The 23,970-nt window shown below is 41.7% G+C and overlaps 1 protein-coding gene across 1 annotated transcript; it reads right to left on the minus strand.

The window, feature by feature from the left end:
* Positions 1–1,857: 1,857 nt before the first annotated feature.
* faah2b (fatty acid amide hydrolase 2b) lies at positions 1,858–15,747 on the minus strand (the record flags this gene model as incomplete). The annotated part of the gene is made up of 11 exons (XM_084042709.1): positions 1,858–2,033; positions 2,950–3,138; positions 3,576–3,687; positions 5,995–6,114; positions 7,976–8,093; positions 8,717–8,852; positions 9,516–9,635; positions 11,393–11,602; positions 12,485–12,621; positions 14,028–14,110; positions 15,547–15,747. 11 exons carry the CDS (start codon positions 15,745–15,747, stop codon positions 1,858–1,860), a joined length of 1,602 nt encoding a protein of 533 aa, XP_083898835.1.
* Positions 15,748–23,970: the final 8,223 nt, after the last annotated feature.

Raw genomic sequence — 23,970 nt, forward strand, 5'->3', positions numbered from 1 at the left:
GCCCAAGTGGTCAGACTTGAGTGCTGGGGGGAAGCAGATAGGGGTTAAGTGTCTTGTGCTGCGAGCCTGCGACTCATTGCCACGGCTGGGAATGGAACTTGAGACCTTTTTGATTGCGAGGTGGGCTCTCTACCCATTCTGCTATGGCTGACCATGAATAGTAGTCTTCCTTGGCCCAGGACCACCCGTTCCATTAAGTTATGTGCAAATATTTTCATAACCACTCAATATATCCTGTTAACAGGCAGAGGGGAGAGGGGATGCCTGTGCAAGGTCACTCAGATCAGCAAGTTAATTTGTCGCTTTTGCCACAGCATAGCCAGTGGGACGTGTCGATGACAGTGACCATTCAGAAGGTTAGCCTAAGATTGCACTATTACATTTTAATATGAAAGGGGCAGTGTCAAAATGTGGGTACTTTTTCTATGTTTCATTTGTCTATGGAGTTGACATTGATCCTGTGGTCTAGAGTCTAGACTACACACACATTTTAACCACATCAGGTGGTCTAGACTTTAAACCACCTGATATGGTTAAAACGTGTAAGGATGTCTTCTCTATTTTCGGTGTCTTGTTGACTGTTGGAGTAGAAACAGACTGGACTTCTGACATCAAAACCATGTACCTCCCATCACATACATACAGATTAACATTGCGTCGCCTGATGTGAATGCACCTCAACAACCAGGAAATGCATATATAGTGAAGAGAATGTGGAACCGCTTGATAATCTTTGTAATCCACGCGTAAAACGCATTTGATGTAGCCAATGTCTTTGTTACACCAACCTTGTTGTGAAGCCTTTTATAAATAGAAAGATGGCAAAGCGCACTGTACCCTGTACTACCCCTTTGAACACTCCTAGATGATTGGTGAGCAAGTCCGGAGCGCACGGACATGTGCATGGTGAGCACCAGATTCGGAATGGTGATGGACGGGTTGGTTGTGCTCAGCGGGTACAATTAACCTTTTTTCCTACTTATACTTTGTGATTGTGTGCGTGAGTAAATCAGAGAACACACTTTCACTGTTGTATCCTCCCTGCACTGGAAATTAAAATGTCCTGTCTGAACCGATTCACCGGCCAGAATAATTTCCTCCACAGAGAGGTAGTGAGAGTAATGCTTTGAGACTAACTGTACAATTGGTGGGTCCTAAGGTCTCAACCTGGAATTCTCAATGAGCTGCTGGGTGTGTCCACAGAAATACAGCTTTTTCCACTCATACATGTACTGTTTTGTTGTAAGAAAAACAAAACGGGTTGTGTAACAATAATACCCAATGATGATTTCTAGGGTGTGAAAGGCCTGCAATGGCACTGCCACTTTAATACATGAAATTAATGAAATGAAATGATCATCCAGCTGATGTTTACTCAGTGGTCTGGTCTCCCTATCGAGCCTGACATGAGCATGATGGGTTGTGAAAGTGATATGAAAAAAATGTACTAACTGAAAAACGCCAGCGTAGTGAGCCACACCATCGACAAATAAGTGTCACCACAGTGACAAATGTGATTGCTTGTGATAAATCTATGTCCCTGCCAGGTAACTATATACAAGTCTAAATGTATAAAATCACAACTCGTCTTAGTGGGAATCCCTTTTCATTGTGCATATAAGTGCTAATTTGACCTTTAGTGTGTGTGTGTGTGTGTGTGTGTGTGTGTGTGTGTGTGTGTGTGTGTGTGTGTGTATATTGCTACCTCAAGCCCCATTGATAATATTCTCCATATATGGGCGATTTGTATATATCAAGATGGTATTGTTCTATCTCCTAATCCTGGGGCTGGCAAACTTGCCTCTGTTTGCATTCTGTATGTGTTTACTGTATACGTGTCTTGTACAGCACATTGTTTTAGTTGGCCCCTGGGTCCCTCCACCCTCCAAAGGTCTTCTCCAGGTACAGAGCCATGGCCAGGGACAGGTGGTCCTGTAGCTTCCCAGCCACTACCTGCACCCCCATGGGAAGCCCCTCTTCGCTCAGCCCCAACGGGCACTGGGTCGCCGGCAGGCCCAGGATATTCATTATACCTAGAGAGACGGAGATTAAAGGATTATACAAAACATATTGAGTTTACCTGCTCTTTACTCCACAGGTAAGTAGCCAGGGTAAGTTAAGATTCTTTATACATTTTTGCCTGTGCCCTCAGGACAGAATGGTTCATGGCATGCCCAGAGACATTTATCATGCAAACAGCAGGGATTCCCTCCTCAGTAGTCCATGAAGCCATGCAAAAATGTTGAATTGAGGCCTCTGTATGCTGTATGTACATATGTCAGTGTTTGCAAAAGTGTCCACCAGAGGGTGCTGAAAACACAGCTCAACTGCACACCTCAAGGGCTCCTTATTTTGTACTCGCACAGTGTGAGTGACAAGTGATTTCACACAAAAGAGATACTGGGTTCAGAACCATTAAGAGAGTTACAACATTCCCATAGACTTTGAAGAAATGTCATATTTATTAAATATTCAATTGTATATTTCCAAAACCAAGTTACCGTTTTATTGTGCAGAGAGATAATAATAATAACAAATGCATAAGGAACGCTTGCTAAGGGGCGACAAATAGTTCCAAACACTATACTGTGTAATTCCAGCGTTGAACTCTTAATTTGTGTTTATTAACCATCCGATAACATCTGCAAAAGCAAAGAATATAACTCTCTCAATGGGTCTGAATCTGACTGGGTCATTTTAAATACGTTTTCATTTCACAGTAAATTCCTGTTGCAGATGTGAGTTTCACTTGAGTGGTAAGAATGGTGGTTATTGCCTAACCACTTTCAACCTGGTGTCCCTATTTTTGCCTATTATAGGTTAACATTTAATGATGTTCTATAATCAATCTTTCTTCAGGAAGAGCGAATATAGCTTTTACACAGTTAAATGAATGACTGTTCAGTATAGATACAGCATGGTACAGTGGTAGACAATGACGTCACTGACCGGTGTAGGCAAAGTCGAAGGGTCTCAACAGCGGGTGGTGGTGCTTGGGGGCCACGTTTGGGTGTGTGGGGTAGAGGAGGACTCCGTCGGCCCCCAGCAGTGCCTCCACCTCCGCCTGGAGCTGCTCCTTCTGCTGAAGGAGGAAGGATGGAGGCTTGCCTGCATTGGTCATCTCCACCAGGGCCAGGCCTGAAGATGTTAGCGGTGTGTGTGTGTGTGTGTACACACACACACACACACACACACACACACACACACACACACACACACACACACACACACACACACACACACACACACACACACACACGTATGCTTGTATTACTATGAGGACATCAAAAGTTTAGTACAGCAAATGTATCAATGCCATTTTAACCCCAAAGCCTGAGTTATACTTTGCTGCACGCCTGTGTCATGCACCGAAATTCAGACACATATATGTTCATAACATCAGTCAATCAATCTTAAAACCCCTCTTATCACAGATGGAACCTTTTTAAAGTTCAAATTTTAGCTCATATTATCTATTTTGTTTAACATAGATCGGAAAGTGCATAGTTTTTAATTCTCAGAATTGGAGGTCTGTGTTGAATGAATTTGAATATACTGCGTGTTATTGGAAATACCTATGGCAGCCAGAGTATGAACCGATTTTCCCATCATCCATTTCAGCAGCTCCCACAGGGGCCTTGCTGGTCGCCCTGGCTCTCCCATCCACTCTGCAAATGGCCGTGGACACTTCCCCACACAGACACACACGAAAAGGAAAACATGAACATATTTGGTGAGTGCTTTAACCACGTTACTATTCTGGCCATGTTATAAGGGTCTTTCTGGTCGATCAACACGGTCACAACTTTTTTTTCTGTTCCGGCCCCACAGTGGTGGAATGAACTTCCCACTGATGTCAGGACAGCATAGTCACTGCCCATCTTTCGCCGCAGGCTGAAAACCCACCTCTTCAGGAAACACTACCCTTCCTCTTTACCTGGCCTACTTGTTGTTAACTAGTTGTACAAACTCTTGTTTTATTGTTGTATTGTGTTATTGGAGCTTGTTTAGTCGATACACTTATTTGTTTTAGCTCGTGCTCATTTGATTTTGCTATTTTGTCTCATCTGTTTAAGAAAGTAGGTAGCTGATATATTGCACTTTTACCTTAGCGCTAGGTACTCTTGATTGCTTGTTTTTGCAGGAAATGCACTTAAGACTTCTGGTGATTAGTAGTTTCGTTCCCTACCTATGTTGAATGCACTTATTGTAAGTCGCTTTGGATAAAAGCGTCTGCTAAATGACTGTAATAATAATAATAATAATAATAATAGGCGAACATTCCGCGAAAATGGATGATCTACAAGCTTTTGAGCTTGTAGATAAAAGACATAGAAAAAGGAAGGGGCCCATCGTTGACCCCAGTCAACGAAGTATATAGGGTTTAAGTGGTTACGTTTTGTGAGGGCAAACAGTTTGAGAATGGGCTATTGATTCAATTCAATCCAAAAGAGCATTATTGGCATGACAAAGCGTTCACATTGCCAAAGCAAATGTCAAAAGCACAGTAAAACAATTTAAGGGAAAAAAAATGGGGAAGGTTTGTACAGTTGGAGGTGGTACAGCATTGTGTAAGGTGGTACAGCTATTGTCACATTTCAACTTGGAAAAACTGGCTTACAAAACCACTAATGTTCATTAGCTGTTAGAAAGTTATAGACATACAAGCTTTTTGAAACAAATAGCAGCAATCTTTCAGGATTTTGCTGTCACTTTTGGGACGAATAGCAGAATCTTCCCCAAAACTATTTAAAATAGTATACAGAAAGCCTCAGATTTCAAATGTATTTAAAGGTAGTAGCTATGTTTATATGTGCAGAGGGTCTATGTCAGAGGTCTGCTTGGTACAGATAGTGCAGGAACCACATAATGGTTAGTCCTTATGTGGTTGTATTCCATTGGCTATCCCAGTAGTGCTGGTACACACAGTACAATTTATTTGAGGATTTTACTGTACAGACTCAAGTCAAAGAACACTTTTGTCACCTCTCGCCTGGGTGTTAATAGACCTCTCACATTGTGGGGACATCATAACCAGTCAGGTATTAATAGACCTCTCACATTGTAGGGACATAGTAACCAGTCAACTGGGTGTTAATAGACCTCTCACATTGTAGGGACATTGCAACATGCAACAGAAGCCTGATTTACTTGTTTTAAGCTCAAGCTTTAAGATATAAGGCACGCAAGGCAGCGATTCCCATTGATGTGTACACTGACCAGGAGAACAACAGCTTTAGATATTTGAGGTTTGGACGTGTAAAAGGGGGTCAAAGTTGCACTTCAGGATGGCGTTCCTGATCCTGATCCACTTGGATGTTCAAAGGAATCACTTTAACGGAGAGCAGCTTTAGTAGGTCACTCCACATTCACAGAGAGTACAGACTCTTGACTACAGAGCAAACTCCTTTCTACTGAAATCCAGCTGTACCACATTGCCAGCTTAGAGGCTCAGCCAGGCCTGTCTGTCTGTCTTGTATCCCTTACCCCTCATAACCTTATATGCTGTGAATCAATGTCTAGGCGCTGCTTTAACCACTTAAACCCATTACAGTAGTTGACCGGGTCCTCTAAGGTTCTGTACTCGGGACTATCCTTTTTTCCCTCTACGCAAAATCTCTTCGATATCTTTCCAAATATCACAACATGTTGTGATGCATGACAGTGTTGTGCAAAAGTATCGAAAATAGACAATTACAAGCTCACAGTGTGTTGCAACGTGACCTGCTATGTTTTGCTATGTGAAAATGTTTATAGCCTATGTATAAATATATATTTTTTTACAAATGTTCAATTTTTTTTTTTTTTTACTTTCGCCTATAATGACGCTTCCAATATAGGGACACCAGGACACTTGTGTAGTTGTTTTACGCTCCTGTATGCGGTTTGGGAACCACTGTGTGCTACACTACAGGTTCTGTCCTAACAAATGACATGGGGCAGGCGATTTGGCATGTTGCGGTCAGACCACTACTCCAGGTCCACCTACTGTACCTTGCCCTCCTGGTCCGGAAGGCCCATGTAGGTGACCCAGATCCGGAAGCTGTGTTTGAGCCCCGGGAGACGCACCTCCTGGACCTTCAAGCCAAGGTCAGCCTCCAGACGCTCCACCACCTGGGGAAACACCTCATGAGGGTCGCCTTCACACGTGTGTGTGTGTGTGTGTGTGTGTGTGTGTGTGTGTGTGTGTGTGTGTGTGTGTGTGTGTGTGTGTGTGTGTGTGTGTGTGTGTGTGTGTGTGTGTGTGTGTGTGTGTGTGTGTGTGTGTGTGTGTGTGTGTGTGTGTGTTGCCATGACACTGCTCCATCCACCAATAATACCCTGGGTTCCCTCAGCTCAAACATCTGTTCCTCCATCAAAAACCTTAGTGTCACCTTTGACAGTACCTTCACCTTCAACAAACATATAAGCTCAGTTGTTCAAAGAAGTTTCTTTCAATTACGACTGTTAGCCAAGGTTAAATCTCCCACCTAAACAGCTGGGGATGGCAATCCATGCTTTTGTATCTTCCAGAATGGATTATTACAACTCCCTATTCTCCGGTATTGACCAGTCCTCACTCAGGCGCCTGCAGCTGGTGCAAAACGCGGCTGCTCGCCTCCTCACTGGCACAAAAAAGCGAGAGCCCATAAGCCCAGTTTTAGCTGCTCTGCACTGGCTCACTGTCAATTTCAGAATAGATTTTAAACTTCTTTTATTTACTTACAGATCTTTGGCCCCTTTATACTTGTCTGAACTTTTGGAGCCCTGCACACCCCACACAGAGCACTGAGGTCAGCCAGCCAGTTTATATTCAGTCTATATTAGAAGTGCTAATTCTATTGAGGCTTTTAAATCCCTTCTTAAAACACACTTTTATTCTTTAGCTTTTAATCACACTAAAAGTAATACTAGGTAACTTTTTCAATAAAACTAAAGTTAAATTGTATATCTTTTGTGAGTGGCAAATGTTTCACAACACCCACTCCATGAATTTCACCCTCGAAAGCCTTTTATTTATATATTCTCTATTGAACGGTGTCGGGGGGGACTTTCCCGCGAAAATTACGTCATCTGGCCGGAAGACGGAAGCGGAAATGCACCGGTTTCCTGTTTGGCCAGGAACTACCGCACCGGTTTCCTGTTTGGCCAGGAACTACCGCGCTAATAACAAGGGAAACTCACGCTGATTTTAAGAGATTGTATGATTTGAAGATCGAAAAACAACAGAAAAAGAAAACACAGCTCACGGTAACTAAAGCTCCACTGGCTAAGAGAAACGATCCACAGATCGTATAAAACAATTAAAAGAACGTTTTTTGAAACGCTTCCGTCTTCCGGTGAAAACAAATGGAATTTGAGGAATAAACAAACAGCCTGCGGTGACGGTAATGACCAGCAGAGGCTGCTAAAAATCGTTATATGGGGACCTGCATTGTATAACTTTAAGTTTATGTCTTGATCTGCTTGTTGTATGTGATGTGTGATTGCTGTTGTTGCACTTGCATACTTTCCTGTTCACCGGCTTCGGATGCTGTCAATGCACTGAATGAGACATTGTCACGTTTAATCAGACTATTGATTGGTCTTAGTAGGTGAGATACTGACCTACCGACGGGGCTCAGTAGGTCTTTTATCGTTATTCTGTGGGTTGATGGAAGTTGGGGCAAACGCTCACCCCAAAACATGATTTACGATGAGGGTGGATGTCAGGCTGTCAGCTGCAGAAAAGCATTTGTCATGAAATTTCACTTTCAAATACTTCATTCTTCCTTTGATTGGCTACCTCTCCCGCACTCTTTGCATTATGTGTCATGTGCCACGTGGCACCCAAGTCGCCTGAATCAAACCCTTGGCTTAATCACTATTCTGGGCATGCTGATAGGTGAACATTCTGACAGCTTGTAGATCTGCCCTTTTCGCCGAAGAGATTTGTTATACCGGGAACAAATGAGTGGGCCAAGAATAGAGCCCAATTCTCGCCTAATTAACCCACCTTTCTCTGAATCTGAATGAGCTGCTTGTTCACAGGAGACACCAACACTGAGCCTCCATCATGCGGGATGGTGAAGACCCGCAGCTTCTTTAGGTCCACATGTGTGGATAAAGATAGCCTACAAACACACACACAGGCACACACTCTTTCTATGTCTTTATGATCAATTTGCATCAAATGAATTATGATTAATCGAGATTGAAATATTTCAGCGAGAGGGAGAGAAGAAAGAAGCCTTTATGGATACAAAGGTCGCCTTCACTGCCACAGAAGACATGTTAACCTATTACTGCAGATTGTTTTCATAGGCCTGCAAATGTGTTAGCCTTTAACATCATTTGTAAATGTGCAAACTAGACATAATTATGCAAAAGAACAGTGCAAAATGCAGTTACATTTCTACTGTAAGTAAGCTTTGCCGAGCCCTGAGGCCCATAGGGGAGGAGCCTATCTCCTGTTTCCTAGCGTGAGGCAGCTACAAGTACACCCCCTGGACATGACGCTAGTATGTCGCAGGGTCTTACCCCAATCCATCCAACCCTTGATGCTATGAGTGCCAAGCTGGGAGGCATTGGGTCCCAGAGTATGATCCGGCGGGGGATCAAACTTCAACCTCACAGTCTCAGAGCGGACACTAACCACAAGGCCACTGAGCTGATCATTTCCATTGTACTGCAGTGATAAATTGGCTGTCCCTACAGATACTATAGACAGACGGTGTAAAAACAGGTTGTGTCTTACATTTGAGCATTGGGCCCAGCCATGATCTTCAGTATGGGCACCAAGTCCTCTGCATAGCGACACATGGGGCCAGTACTGTTGTATTCCCCCTGTCTCCCAGTGAATGGAGGGTACAGGGTGTCATTGGACACCACACCTGCAAAAAGACACATCCTAGGAAGAGCATCCCAAAACACGTCATTTCCACTGAGGGAAACTTGATTCGGTTATGATCGCATGCACACATGCATGCATCCATATAATTGCATTCACTATGGTGTACAGTACATGCAAGCTGCATGCTCTGGGAATACGGTGTATGTCTAGACTCTCAGACCAAAGATTTACAATGAGATGGTACCATTTTAAGCCTCATTTATATAGCCTGGGACCAGACGAATCTGCCAGTGCAAAAACATAATTTGCCCTCTGCGATTTGGGCCTGGCACCGCTCCATTGTGAATCCATTTCCTGCTCCCGAAGTCTGGGGTGACCAATTAGGGCCCAGTATTCAAATATGGGAGACTGTAATTGGTAGTTGGTTGTAGGTCTAACCAATTGCGTCCAGAGCCATTCTTTTGATCCCGCCGCTTGGGGAAAAAAAACGTCCTCATAGAAGCACCAGTGCTATCCACGCAGTGCTGTAGTCTGGCCGCGCGAGGTTATCATTTATACAAGTCGTATGACGGTGTTGTGCGCCAAAAATATTGTCAGTGTGCGACACCTTCGTATGGCGAGGTATAAATTAAACATTCGAAGGTTGCAGAGAAAGATCTGTCCCATACTAAAGGCAGGTGTGTGTATGTGTAAAACCACTCACCTGGAGAGGTTTTATGGCCAAATATCCCATTGAAGAAACAGGGTATACGGATACTGCCACCAATGTCTGCACCGATCCCGATGACTGCACCTGCTGCCCCCAGCAGACTCCCCTCTCCACCTGGAACAGCAAGGAAAGAAAATGGTAGGTCCTCTCACTCAACTTCTCTCTCTCTCTCTCTCTTTCTTTCCCCTCGCTGTACAGCCATGTCTACTTTATTATCTTTGAAAACGTCTAGTAATGTTGTATGGCTGCCATATCAACTTTGCCTTTGGATGTTTATTTTAAAGAGAAATGTGTATTTGGTGAGATTTTCACAGCGCTTTGCTCTCTTGCGTATTTGATCTCTGTGTAGAAAAGACATGCAGCTGCTGGATCACAGTGTGCATGGCCTGTCGCTGTCCATCAGCGGTGGTGCTGAACCATTCACCAATCGATGCATGTAGAGCTTGGTTTTCCATGACTAGGCTACTACTGCTGCAGTATGGACCTAGTACAGATAGCCTATGGCTATTATTTTGTTATGTTTCCCCGTGTGAAGGATGTCTGTGTGGATGGGACATCAGGAACACACTGGTTTGGGTTTGACAAATGTTCGCCTATTTTCACGGAAGGTTTGTGTAAAGGTTGACCAAGCGGCCAAGGCCCCAAAAACGAACAAGTTCAGAAATGCAGATTTTGGGTGTTTTATTTTGTCTAAACCTCCAGGAACTGCAGGTTCCATGCAGCAGATAACAGTGAAGGCCTTTTAAATAAAAATAAGACTTGGAAAAAATAGGAATAGGAAATAGGAAGACTTAAAGCACAACTAAAGACAACAAACCATACAGTACACTGCACAAATAAAGGCTATCCCTTAGATAAGGGCCCTGGCAGCTCTGTCTCACGGCTGTTAACGCTTTGCCTGCCCAAGTGTAAGTATCACTTGCAGCCTCTGTTAAATAGGGAGTGGATCCACAAGTAAACTCCAATTAACTTTACATATATTCCCCATACCACAGGAATAATCTAAACTTTAAATAAATGTTGTACAACACAAATCACATATTTAGGCACCAATATGATCAAAAAGACTTTAACAACTTTAAACACATACACACACACCCCTTCTCCTCTACAGTACTTGGCACGTTCCCCAGGGAACTCCCCCCCTTTTAACCTAATGGACTGGCCGTGCTCTGTTTCGGCAGTTCCAGTACTGCAGAGGAAAGACAGGTGACAAACAAACATTTAAGCTTGGTTCCAATAAACAGTGTTTAAATAAACATAAGGTTTGAACCCCTGAAGTCTGTGGTGTTATGTCTACATTGAATGAATACAGGTAAAAATATCATGCTACAAACAGTCACTACCAGTGCGTGCGTGCGTGCGTGCGTGCGTGCGTGCGTGTGTGTGTGTGTGTGTGTGTGTGTCACGGGCTGCCCTGCCCTGTGAAAGTTTATCTTTCATGACAAGCCCAGAATTGGGATGCTAGGATGTATGAAATTAAAGTTCCTCTCCACTCACAAATGTGTTTATTCTAGGGTTTGAGTTTGACTCTAGAGATTGTTATGTACAGAACTTACCACCAGACCATACTTTTCACCTTCTTACGCTGGAGGTGGGATGCTTCCCTGTACTTCAAAATCATACATATAGGCCACCTTGGTCCAATATGCAAAGTAGCCACTTGCTGAAACCAGCCATTTGAGCCAATGCGGTACAACTCAGCTATCAGGTTGCCCCTTTTTGTCATTTGTATGTGGAAAAACCTCAACATATTAATCCTAGCAGTGGGTTTTTTTCTTATAATTTTAAACTTTTATGGAGGGGGAAATTAACTACAGTATATAAACAAGTACCTACTTAAAAACCAAACTACCTAAGTAGTTGCTAACCTGAGCTGCCTCCTGGTATCCTCTCCAGGTCGTATGGGTTATTGGTGATGCCGTACAGGTAGTTGTTGGACTCGGACCACATGCACAGTTCGCTGGTGTTGGTGACGCCCAGTGGGATGGCCCCGGCTCTCTTCAACAGGGCGACCGGTGGAGCGTCTTCTGCAGCTAGCACTCCACGCCTGGAAACTAGCCCTGTCGTATGAGGCATGCCTGGTAGAAAAAGAGAAACGAAGCACAACATTTAAACACAGGTGAGTCTCATAAAGCTGGAACTGAGAGATCTGACAATTGTACAATATCGTTTTTTAAATTTGGTGTATACTTTTTTTTTTAAACAATATATATATTGGCATTTTCAATTATATAACATAACAACAATATGGCTCTTGTATTAAATGTCTATAAATAATCAAACAAAAACAGAGCAATTTGGTGTATACTTGTGTGTATGTGAGGGGGGGGGACATCAGGTTGTTTCCCATCCATATGAGCAATGACCGATTTTAGCCTAAATTCATGTACAAAATTGTTGTTCAGACATGCTTGTCTTGAGATAATCAAGTATAGTGTAATTAATATACAGTAGGGAAGGTGCAACACTTCAGGGGCAGTGGTGGCTTATCCAATGATACTTGAGGTGCTGAAGCACAGGGCACCCCGCTGACAAAACGCTCCCGGGGGGCACCAAACCGTGGTCCGCGCAGCAGCCCCCCCGGTTTACAAAACTGTCCCGGGGGGCACCGAACCGGGTCCAAGCACCGGGCACCACGAAGGGTTAGTCCGCCCCTGTTCAGGGGTCAGGACTTGGTTTTGTAAAATAAGCAGCTTGAAAAAACACACCAACACACAAGTGGTGTTTCCAGGTTACCTACACATAATCGCTTTTGACCATTGGCCACAAAAATATCGGAGTGATACCCATTAAGGTTTTTTAAAGACCAAATTTACTCATACCAATTATATATCGGTGCATCCCAAATCTGTGGGTTATCACACTATAGCCTACAGTGAATCCATTAAAGATAGTAATTTATGTAATAATGGGAATTGAATACATGCACTATAGGTTAGTAGTTACAGTAGCTTAGGTACCCTGCAGGGCGAAGGCCTCTTTGACAGAGAGAGGGACACCCAGAAGAGGCAGTCTGTCCTCCAGGACCTTCTCCCCACCCGTCTCCTCTGCAATCAGCTTGTCTGCCTCACCTGCCTCTTGGAGGGCAGCATCAAACCTACACAGAAGGAGAAGTGGAGGAGAGAGAGACAGACAGACAGACAGACAGAGACAGAGAGGTTATCAGTACTTATTTTCATGTGGCCAGACAGACTATGGAAGATGGTTGCTTACTTGCTTCTAACCTCTCAGGAAACCACCTCACTTTGTCTCCTTTTCGAGCACGGGTGCAAACATACTTAGATATTGTGCACTTAGAGCTATCGACAGGCTTTGTATGCATGGGTTGAAGGAGTCAATAATAGACATGCAGAATTCGGTCTCTGGGAATGTTAAAAGCCTTTTAGAATGATCACCTGCAGGGATTACTGCGGGGGGCTGGGGGTTACTAAGTGGGATAGCTGTTTTATGTGTTTTTGTCTCTTGCCTTTTATTTTTCCTACTTCCATTTTGTCTTTGCCAGGCTGACATCTATTTATCACACATCTCTGTGTGATAAATAGAATTGTATTTTGTATTTTTATCATTTGTATGTTTGGACTGTTATTAAAGAATTGCCTTCTCATTAAAGACACAGTCCGATAGCAGTAACCTTAACGGTGTCAGTATGACCTTAAACAGTGTTTTTCAAACATACTAAAAGATGAGATCATATCATTGCAACCCTGTGCTGTCCAGGTGCCTGGTACGAAAGGATAAGGTCAGGTCATGTACCAGAGCTTGCTCTCTCTCTTTCTTTCTTTCTCTCTCTTTCTTTCTCTCCCCCTTGAGGGGAGTGACTTAATCCCTGTATGTAAACTGTTGCTTTACTCTGTCTGTACATCTCAGAATGCATTCTCTGGATAAATCAATTAATTTAACTCTGTATTCTCTTCTCATATTTGTCTCCGCATCACGGTAACTTTATCTAAGTATTTCAGACTCAATATTTTCACAGCAGAGGAGAGCAACAGCAGCACAACAGCACAGCCAGGAGAGAACTAGCCAGAATGAACTGTAGGCAGAGAAGTTTGAATAGCCGCCCAGATCAGGAGAAGAGTGCATGTGACTGGCCACCTGATCAGGTTGGTGCGCTGCCTTGAGTTGACTGCCTGAACTAGCTACGCAGGCTGCGCATTTCACCGTATTGTCACGTGTCACGTGAGGCTTGACCAATGTTAGCTTGACATGTGGAAAGTGAAAACAATGTCTCCTGGCGGAGACAACCAGTGGTACCTACCCAGGACTGACAGCCCTGGGTAGACCACACAACCTGGCAAAGTCCTGCACTCAGAGGAGCGCACTTTTTGATACTATTATACATTATTATATTAATTATATTTTACCTTATGGACACTGATAGTGTACAATGTTTTTTTGTGTTTAGAGAACGGCCTTCTGTTTGTTTACAAGACATAATGACAGACTTTATGCCCCCCAAAATAGGGATCCCAGGTTGAAAGTGTCTACCTTCATAACACTTGCCTGTCTTTTACCATGGCGTTGATTAATGGGTTGACTTCCTGAATCCTGTCAATATAGGCCTGCACCACATCCACACTGGACACCTGGACAAAGACATAGAGAGAGTGTCAGTCACATGTGTTGTCATCGGAGTATGAATGGCTTAGTGGCTATAAAATCAGATAACGAAGGGAAGGGTGGCAATGACGGTTGCTTTTGTAATGCTTTTCAGGTTCAAAAAGAGAAAATTGTGATAATGCATAACTGTCATGAACTGGAATAATTAACCATTTTAATTAATACATTATTAAAGGTAGTTTCCTGTGATGACAAATATACAATAGAGAATTAATATGGGCTGGTTCCAATTAATAATGATACAATAATTATTAGGTCCGTTTAGGGAAGCTCACCTCCAGACAGAATCCCTGCTGCCCCACTAGGAAGAACAAAACTGCACTGATGGGAAATGTGTATGGATATTAAACGTAGGGTAATTGATATTTTTTGGTTAAAACAACTTTTTTTTTTATAGATTACAGCACTATATTCTCATAGTACTCATGGCTATAGAGTGTATGTTCAGTAACAGGCATTTCCCTGACTCTCTGCCTCTTTCAAGGATAATTTCACCCAAAAAATGACTTATTTTCTATCAATTGCACACCCCATGAAGCCTTGAATTCATGGATTTATTTTAGTTTTTGTTGCATTTCTAAGCCAATAATTTGATGACCCGGGTGTGTATCCGGTAGGAGACACAAATAATCTACTTTGTGTCTCCTACCGGATACATTAGCCGGTAGGAGACGGGAATCAAATTATTGGCTTAGGAATGCCACAAAAACAAAATTAAATCCATGGATTCAAGGCTTCATGGGGTGTGCAATTGATAGAAAACTCCTTTAATAAACAGAAAATATATTTTCAAGGGGGTTGCAATTTTTCAGCCAATCAGAAGAGAGTAACTATTTATCAGCCTATACTTTATAGTGTTCCATTTCCAATTTTGTCTGCTAATTTCTTTGTGTCATCACTTCCAATTTCACTTGTTTAATCTGTATCCTGTGTGAGTTCTCTCTCCTAATTGGATAAAATTGCTATCCTGACCTGATTTTTTTTTCCCTGTTTACTAAAGAGGTGGAGAGGCAGGGAGACTCCTGTTACTGAACACTGAACATCTATTTAATACTTATTTTAACAAAACAATATCACTTACCCTACATTGAAGAACTGATCTATTAATTCCAGACACAAGGAGAAACATGTAAGGGGCTTCATTATGATTATCAAAACATGTTATTAAGCATGAAGATTAAGCTTCAAGACCCATGACAGAAAACCATATATTTGGACATGAGGGAAAGAAAGGGAATACAGTATGGTGTATACTCTATAAACCCCTGGGAAGTGGTGTAAAGTAACTAAGTACATTTACTCAAGTACATAGCGTAGCCTACTTAAAAATAAAAAAAAACAATCAGGAAACATGAAATGGTAGCAAATCAGAAGAAAACAATCATGCGCATAAATTACAGACCTCTCTGCGTCGGATCCTGCGTGCGAGCTGCGTGGCAGACAGTGTGAGCAGTGGGTCTGTGACAGGTGGAAGCTTTCTGGACCTTTGACCCGAGGACCCCCGGGGGGTCCGGGGGCTCAGGAGCACGAACAGTCCATAGAAGAAGCCCATGAGGGTCCGCAGGAGCCACGCATGGACCCCCTCTAGACGAGTCAGTGCCATGATGTCTAGACAGCAGACACAGTCAAACTGGCGCTGCCACTTTATGGGGTGTGATCATTATTCTATACTTCGTCATACGACGGTGTCGAGCGCCTGAAATAGCCGACCTACAAGCCAGTGGTGTAAAGTAACTAAGTACATTTACTCAAGTATACTGTACTTAAGTACAATTTTGAGGCGTTTTTACTTTACTGGAGTATTTCCAATTTTCAGTACTTTTACTATTCCACTACATCTCAGAGGCTAATATTGTACTTTTTACTCCACTATAATTATTTGAAAACTTTAGTTACTTACTTTGTAGATTTCGATTATTAGCTATTAAAAAACATACATTAAACACTTAATCCCTATGCATACTTAGGCTATTTGAAAATAGCTGATCTACAAGCTTTTTTTTTTCTCTCACCATGTACAGCACTTTGGTCAGTTTCGATTGTTGTAAATGTGCTTTATAAATAAAGTTTGATTTGATTTGTAGAGCTACTATTTTTTAAAGCATTTGTATACATCTGGAAACTTGTGAAATGGGACATTTTGCATAATGACTACTTTTACTTTCAGTAGGCTACTTAAAGGGCAAGACCACTTTGGTAGAGGTTTGGGTTGTGTAGTTACCTTGTCTTGATGTAACTCCAAAGGTGGACAAGAAATAAAAAATAATTGCTCCATTGATTAGAAATGGATAATTCAAAATATGCTCCCTATTGACATTGTACAGTAAAACAGTTCTCAAAGTCACTCTTTTAGCATGTAAATGAACGTAAACAAAGTTGATTCAGACAATATAGAACATCATCAAACCCAGTACTGTTTTTTTTTTTTTTATAAAAATGTTAACTTACTGTTGATTTAGCTATTTTTATTAGAAAGAAAACCTGGACTGGATCGGCGGATCCGGATCCGGATCTTCAAATAGTAAAATCATCAGGAGGTTGACATTTTTATTAAGAAAATAAACAGTACTGGGTTTGGTGATGTTCTATATTGTCTGAATCAGCTTTGTTTGTGTTCGTTTACGGGCTAAAAGAGTGACTTTGAGAGCTGTTTTACTGTACAATGTAAGTCAATGAGGAGCATATTTTGAATTATCAATTTCTAATTAATGGAGCAATTATTTTTCATTTCTTGTCCACCTTTGGAGTTACATCATGGCAAGGAAACTACACAACCCAAACCTCTACTAAAGTGGTCTTGCCCTTTAAGTATATTTTAATGCGAATACTTTTGTACTTTTACTCAAGAACGTTTTTAGTACCAGACTTTTATTTGTAATAGAGTATTTCTACATTGTGGTGGTATTGGTACTTTTACTTGAAAAATGTGAGCTTGTAGATCTACTAATATTTTAAACGTAGCAACACTATCAACACTATCACACTATCACACCAGAGGCAGCTCCACAAACCATGTTCAACCCAGATTTGGCACAACAAAGGGAATGAACTCTTTCTCATGCTATTCATCTAAAATGTGGAATGCCCTACCAAAAGGAGTAAAGGAGTGTAAAACCCTACTCACTTTCAAAAATGCCCTAAAGATACACCTTCAGGAGGCTGCAATTCAAAAATGGCCCCTGTCCAAGTCCTAACCTACCCCATGTCCTAACCTAACCTACCCCCCCCCCCCCCCCACCCCCTCTCTCTTTCTTTTTTTGTACATATTTTTCACCCTTCATACCAGTAACCTGTAAACTGATTGTATGACTTTCTGTATAGTAGTGTGTATATCTGTCTGTCTCTTATATGTCATCATGATTTGTGTGCGTGGGGATCTCATCTTAAACAAGCTACGTGCTTAACTGAGCTATCCAGTTTAGTAGACCTTGTATTGCGAATTTGTACTTCCATGTACTGTTATGTACTGTCATGTACTGTTCTCATGTCTTACTAAATAAAGTACATCAATCAATCAATTCCCAGCATTCCAAATGTTGGCCAATTTAGAGAGTTTACAGCACTTGGACTTGGACACAAAGTATTGTGTCACTTCTTGGTAAAGGTTTAATGGAAGATTCACCATTAACTATGTTGCAAAAAGTCACTTAAGGACTAGGCAACAATTGAATGGAGCCTTAAGGCTTAAAGTTAATGGTAAATGCATTCCACCTCCAACCTGCAGAAGTTGACAATTACCTCTAATTTAGTCTAAATTTAGAACTTAATAGAACAAAACATATATATTATTAGGCATATAACTTGAGTTATATTATTGGATAACAGTGGTGGAAAAAGTACTCATAACTTTTACTTAAGTAAAAGTATCAATACTGCAATGTAGAAATACTCTGTACTGTTTATTACAATTTAATAAAATTAAATGCTGAAAATGCTGAATGGTGGCCACACGGTGGCAGCATTTAAGCGTCATTACTATGGCGTGCCGTTAGTCAACCAGAACACGTAGCTACTGTAGAGTGAGTGAGAGAAAAAAAGGCCTCTGCAATGCAGGTCAGTGGGTTAGCAGCTATTATTCCATACGTTTGTATCTGTTAACCCAGCTTTCTGTCTGTGTGCCATCACCATGGATTCCTGCCATCATAAATGCAGACATTTCAGTGGCAGTGCTAGTATGGTGGATAGGCCAGGCCTAATTTAGGTTTAGGCCAATTTAATCACTTTGAAATCATACTAGTTATTTCAACAGTGTAGCTTTAGCCAGTAGACAATTGGATGCAATTTTCATTGAACAATTTCAAGATGATTATATAGCATAGTCACCCATGCTCTATTTGGTCTTCTCTAAACACAGATCAGTACCCTCTGGGTGGCATATCATATGATTACCTGACCAAACCCAATGACATTTGGATGCAGTTGGCATGTTTTATCTATTTAATGCATGTTGTCTAGCCTAATTGATACAACCATACTGTAACATAAAAAAGCAAGTGCTGGAATTTATTACATCAATGTGAATAATTACATCATTAGATTTGCCAATGGGACTGACACAGAATATGCATTCATTCTATTTTAGAAACAGAAATGTCCATGACTGCATAGGAAAGGAATGGAATGAATAAAGGAAATTTGGAATGGGTAATTGTGGTCCACTGGAGTAGGCTGTTCATTGATCTACGTCATTCAGATGAAGGGACCTCATTTCATGCCTGATTTTGAGACAGAGGAGCCGTTAAAACAGAGGGTGGCACTGGGAAGGGTATTAGTGTTGGGGGGTCAGCTCTTTAAAATCACTCAAATCAGGAAGTATTTTCCTCCAATTCCAGTAAATTGTTGGGAAAAGCAAATGTTGAGAGAACACTGACCTATGCAACCAATACAAAAAAACAGAATAAGTTATACATCTTTGTGAAATAAAATGGGGAAAAAAACACTTAACCACTATATGCTTTGTTGTACATCAAGTATGTTTTACATATGTTTGCTTATTTTCACAGAGTGTTTGCCTATATGACTTGTCCAGAATAGGGACTCTAGGGTTTTGTGTTGTCAATGAACAGGGTACATCCATTCCACAGTACAAGCAGATTAGGCTAATATATACATTGTTGTACAACAGTGTTGCTCGCTTAAAAGAACTAAGATGAACCATACATCAGGCTTACCCACATGAACCCTAGCGTCCTTGTTCTGGCCATGTCATAATAGATGAACATTTAACAAAAATAGCACATCTACAAGCTCATAAGTGATTTGGTGTATAAGGGGAACAAGTATAGACCCTTGGGGGACCCTGGTCAACTAAATATGTAGGCTTTAAGTCAAGCCAAACATAATGCACCCATCTTAGCTCAGCGCAGGAAAAAACAGATCTTTTCTTGTAAGGTGAAACCTGCCCACACACTCAGGCTAAGGAACTACAGGGCATGTAGAGACAAGAGTGAGAATATGTGAAAAACAGTCTATTGTATCCCCAAAACAGGCTACAGCGACACTGTTGCTGTCTAGCATAGTGCAAACAGGGAAGACGGCTGAAGTTAACTGTCTACTGAAGTCCAGTATTTAGCGATCATGTACAGTAGTTCTTTAGAGTGCAGCATTGTGGTCACTGTGCCATAATGCTCCCGTCATATTTCATGGGTGTTTAAAATGCTTTTGTGACCTCAACCCCTCAGGATAACATGATATGGGTCAATCACTCACTCACGGCACATGCACACACAACACCCATGCAAGTGTGCACAGATGACTACAGGCACGCACGCACGCACACACACATACAGTACAAGAGAGTATGGCTCGAGGGTCTTTTTGCATTGATTTCCTTCTTTTTTTCCCTCTTGTCATGGGATAGCCACCATGAGGCCGTCATCCTATAGTTCATTATGTTGACTCTCACATTGTACAACGGAGCTCTGCCGTCATCACTCGAGACAGACCTCTAATATTTGAGCTACTCAGCATCAGAATGACAACTTTATTGTCACATCACACGATTACATATAATAAATTATTTTGTGTGCAAGCTCTCAATATTTTCAGGAAGAGGTATAATAGGGTAAGAGAATAGACAAGAAAGATACACAGAAGTCAAATAACAGGAAGGCACAGTCAAATCAAACATACAAAGTCCAATATACAAAAGGTGCATGAATAAAAAAGAACACTACGGAAGGCAGAAATGCTTCTTGTGCAGGTGGAAAACATGTCCAGCAGATAGAAATCAAATCAGAGTTTCATGTGCATGGTTAAAGTGACTTAATAGTTAAATAAATGAAACAGAGCATCAGATATAAAATCACATCAAATAGCAGCAGGTATAAATGAATGGTTTCATGTGCATGGTTAAAGTCAAGTGGCATTGATAAAGAAAAACAGCAATAAAAAAGCAGTCGGTATTGAGTCACCATCTCGTGTGCATGATATCAACTATAAGTGTAGTGTTAGTGCTGCAGCAGAGAGTGCAGACATAGTCATATCATGTGTATTAAGTGCTTATATGTGTAAGTGGCGGACTGCCACTAGACTGTGGGCTTGTTTCTTTTTGAGCAACAGCCACAAAGATATTCACACAATCTACACGGTAAATAGTATTTCATTTTGATAATCTGGACCTAGCACCCTTCTGGCTCCTGGTCTACCTTAAAGTAGAGGGTAATTTACTTTACAATTCCCTCATGGACAGGAGCACTTCCCTTTTGATCCACTTTCCTGCACTGCCCTGGTGACCAACCTAGAGTCATGTGTCTCTCTCCCTTGGGGATGGAGGGCAAGGGCATCTGTGAATGTATATCTCTTCATGTGCATTATGCAGCGTCTGTGTGCTGCTGTATGCGTTAATACTGTAGTGTATAGCCATCCCCCATCTCAGCTGATTTGGCTGCAGGCCTCCATCAAAGACTGCAGAGTGGGGGTACCATGTGGCAACTACCCCACTCCCCCCTCCTCCCTCCTTCAGGGACAGGCCAACGTGTGAAACAGCTGGTGCGCTCCGAAAACCAATTAGAGCTCCCTGGCCCCCTGCCTTGGTGCCCGGGACAGCCTGCTAGGCCGAGCAGGGGAATCGGCAAGGACGGGGAGTGTGGTCGTTAGCACCTACAGAAGGCATTAACAAGAGCCAGGCTTCTCCTGGTCGACCAGCAAAGTCAGATGGGAACCACAGGATATCGATTTTCTGGGGCTGCAGGTCTATAGTCAGCGGTTAAACAGGAATTACAATTATAGAGTTCTCCTGTCCTGTTAAGCCAGATTTGGGCTGCACTTACACGTTAACCATAACCACTACCCAGAGCGCAGTGTAAAACCTATTTCTCCTCTCCCCATGTCGGATACTAATTTACGACCTGACCCATGTCCCAAAGAAACCTCATTTTAGTTATTTTAAAGGGGAAAAAATGACATTGGTGATGTTGTGAACATATTGCAGTTATGATATTTATGCAATGAAACTACAACAATTAGGGTTCAATAATTAGGTCAGTTAGGTCATAGGTGTTTATGTTATCATGTCAACTACCATGTGTTTATAGGGTGGCCTTTTGTTGAAGAGGTCAAGTACAAGCGAATGTTTCAGAAGAAGAAGGGTTACATTCTATAGATTGGAAAAAGCCCGCACAGCAAAATCTCAAGTCTTATTTTAACTCACTTTTTTTAAAATAAGAATGGAAATATCACTCTGGATCTTACTGTGAGAATGAGAATGGCACATGTTGTCTAGGATAGGCTGTGTGGAATATGATTATATGAATGTCTTGTTTTGATTTATGGACTTGATATTGATTTGGTTCATCCATGTGTTAATTGTATAGCTTCGGATCAATTGTGTGTTGTCATAAGATGTGTTATAGCTGAATGAATGATATAGCCTGGAACTGGTCTGTACAGATGACAGGAAGTCATTAGGGAGAATGGCTGTCGGAAGGTTCAGCCCTGTGAGAAGATAAAGTCACCCTGAGGCAACTCAGAGGGGTCGCATGGGTCAACACACACACACACACGCACGCACACACACACACACGCGCACGCACACACACACACACACACACACACACACACACACACACACACACACACACACACACACACACACACACACACACACACACACACACACACACACACACACACACACACACACACACACACACACACACACACACACACACACACACTTCTTGGACTATCCTCAAAGGAAATACAATTTAAGCACAATGAATAAGTGAGCAGGAACACTAAATAATATATGTTTCATACCATTGTCTAAGACTTTTGTGTGACTTTATTATCACCCCCCTGGCTTAGGCCTAGCTATTGTAAATAGGACAGAGCCAATAGACTGAGTTATCAATAATGCAATGATCAAGAATAGGTTTTAGCAGTGTGTCTGCTCTGGGGGGTGGAGGGGTGGTCACTGGTCAGCATCAGCCGCTGCTTGTAAAGGCTGTCGATCTGGCAGAAAGTTGGCAGCAGTAAAATGTGTTCACAATGTGTCATAATTTCAGGTATGTGGTGTGGCACTGCAATAAGGATTTTATCACAATGCTGTTATGACCAGATGCTTGTGGCTGACCGATACGATATTCACAATCAACCATGAAATGTATTAATACATGTCTGCTATACTCTGGTCAGTTGCAGACTGAATGTCTGCGGCCAGTGGTGTAAAGTAACTAAGTACACGTTCTCAAGTACAATTTTGAGGTACTTGAGTATTTCCAGTTTTCAATACTTTTACTTCTACTCCGCTACATTTCAGTCAAATATTGTACTTTTTACTCCACGACAATTATTTGAAAAATGTTGTTAGATACTTTGTAGATTTGAACTATTATTACAAAACATACATTAACCCCTTCAGCTCTGTTTAAACTTTGGCTATTTGCAAATAGCCGATCTACAAGCTCACAATGGGTCTTGATGTGAGGCATTGTGAGCTTTTAGGCTATTTTCAAAAGATTTGAATACATTTAATACATAATATTATGATACCTTGTGAAAATGGACATTCTGCATAATGAGTACTTTTACTTTTGGTATTTCTACATTTCAGTATTGATACTTTTACTTAAAGGTAGGGTAAGTGATATTTTTTGGTTAAAACAAAAAGTATTTTGTTAAAAGGTTAAAATACTATATTCTGATAGTAATCATTGCTATAGAGTGTTTTTTCAGGTGTCTCCCTGTCTCTCCATCTCTTTAATAAACAGAAAATACATTTTTCGGTAGGTGTCAAAATCTCAGCCAATCAGGAGAAAGTACCCATTTTTAAGCTTAATTTGTATAGTGTTCCAGTTCCAATTTTGTCTGCTCATTTCTTAGTGTCATCACTTCCAATTTCACTTGTTTAATCTGTATCCTGATTGAGTTCTCTGTCCTGGTTGGATAAAATTGGAAATGAAACTAAAACTGAAACGAAAATGCATTTTCTGTTTAATAAAGAGGTGGAGAGACAAGGAGACGCCTAATACTGAACAAACACTCTATAGCAATGAGTAGTACTATCAGAATATAGAGCTATTTAACACTTATTTTAACCAAAGCAAATCACTTACCAATGTAGTACTTTTTCCGCCACTGTAAACAACAGGGCTAAAGCATAATAGGGCCATAATAAAGAACCCTGGGAGTTTGGCTCTTGTGCTGCAAAGCGTGCATAGGTGAGAATTGCACCCATTTATTTAAGCGCCCCCGCAGGTGCATTTTTGTGGTGATCACGTGTGGATCCGCCCAGCCTAGACGCCTCCTCCAATAAAACACACACACCAAAAGCAGCGTTGCCATGTCTGCTTGTTATAAGCAACTTTGGGCGGTGGTTGCGGTT

This window comes from Gymnoscopelus microlampas (genome assembly GCF_963454915.1).
Source record: "Gymnoscopelus microlampas genome assembly, chromosome: 19".
Taxonomy (NCBI): domain Eukaryota; kingdom Metazoa; phylum Chordata; class Actinopteri; order Myctophiformes; family Myctophidae; genus Gymnoscopelus; species Gymnoscopelus microlampas.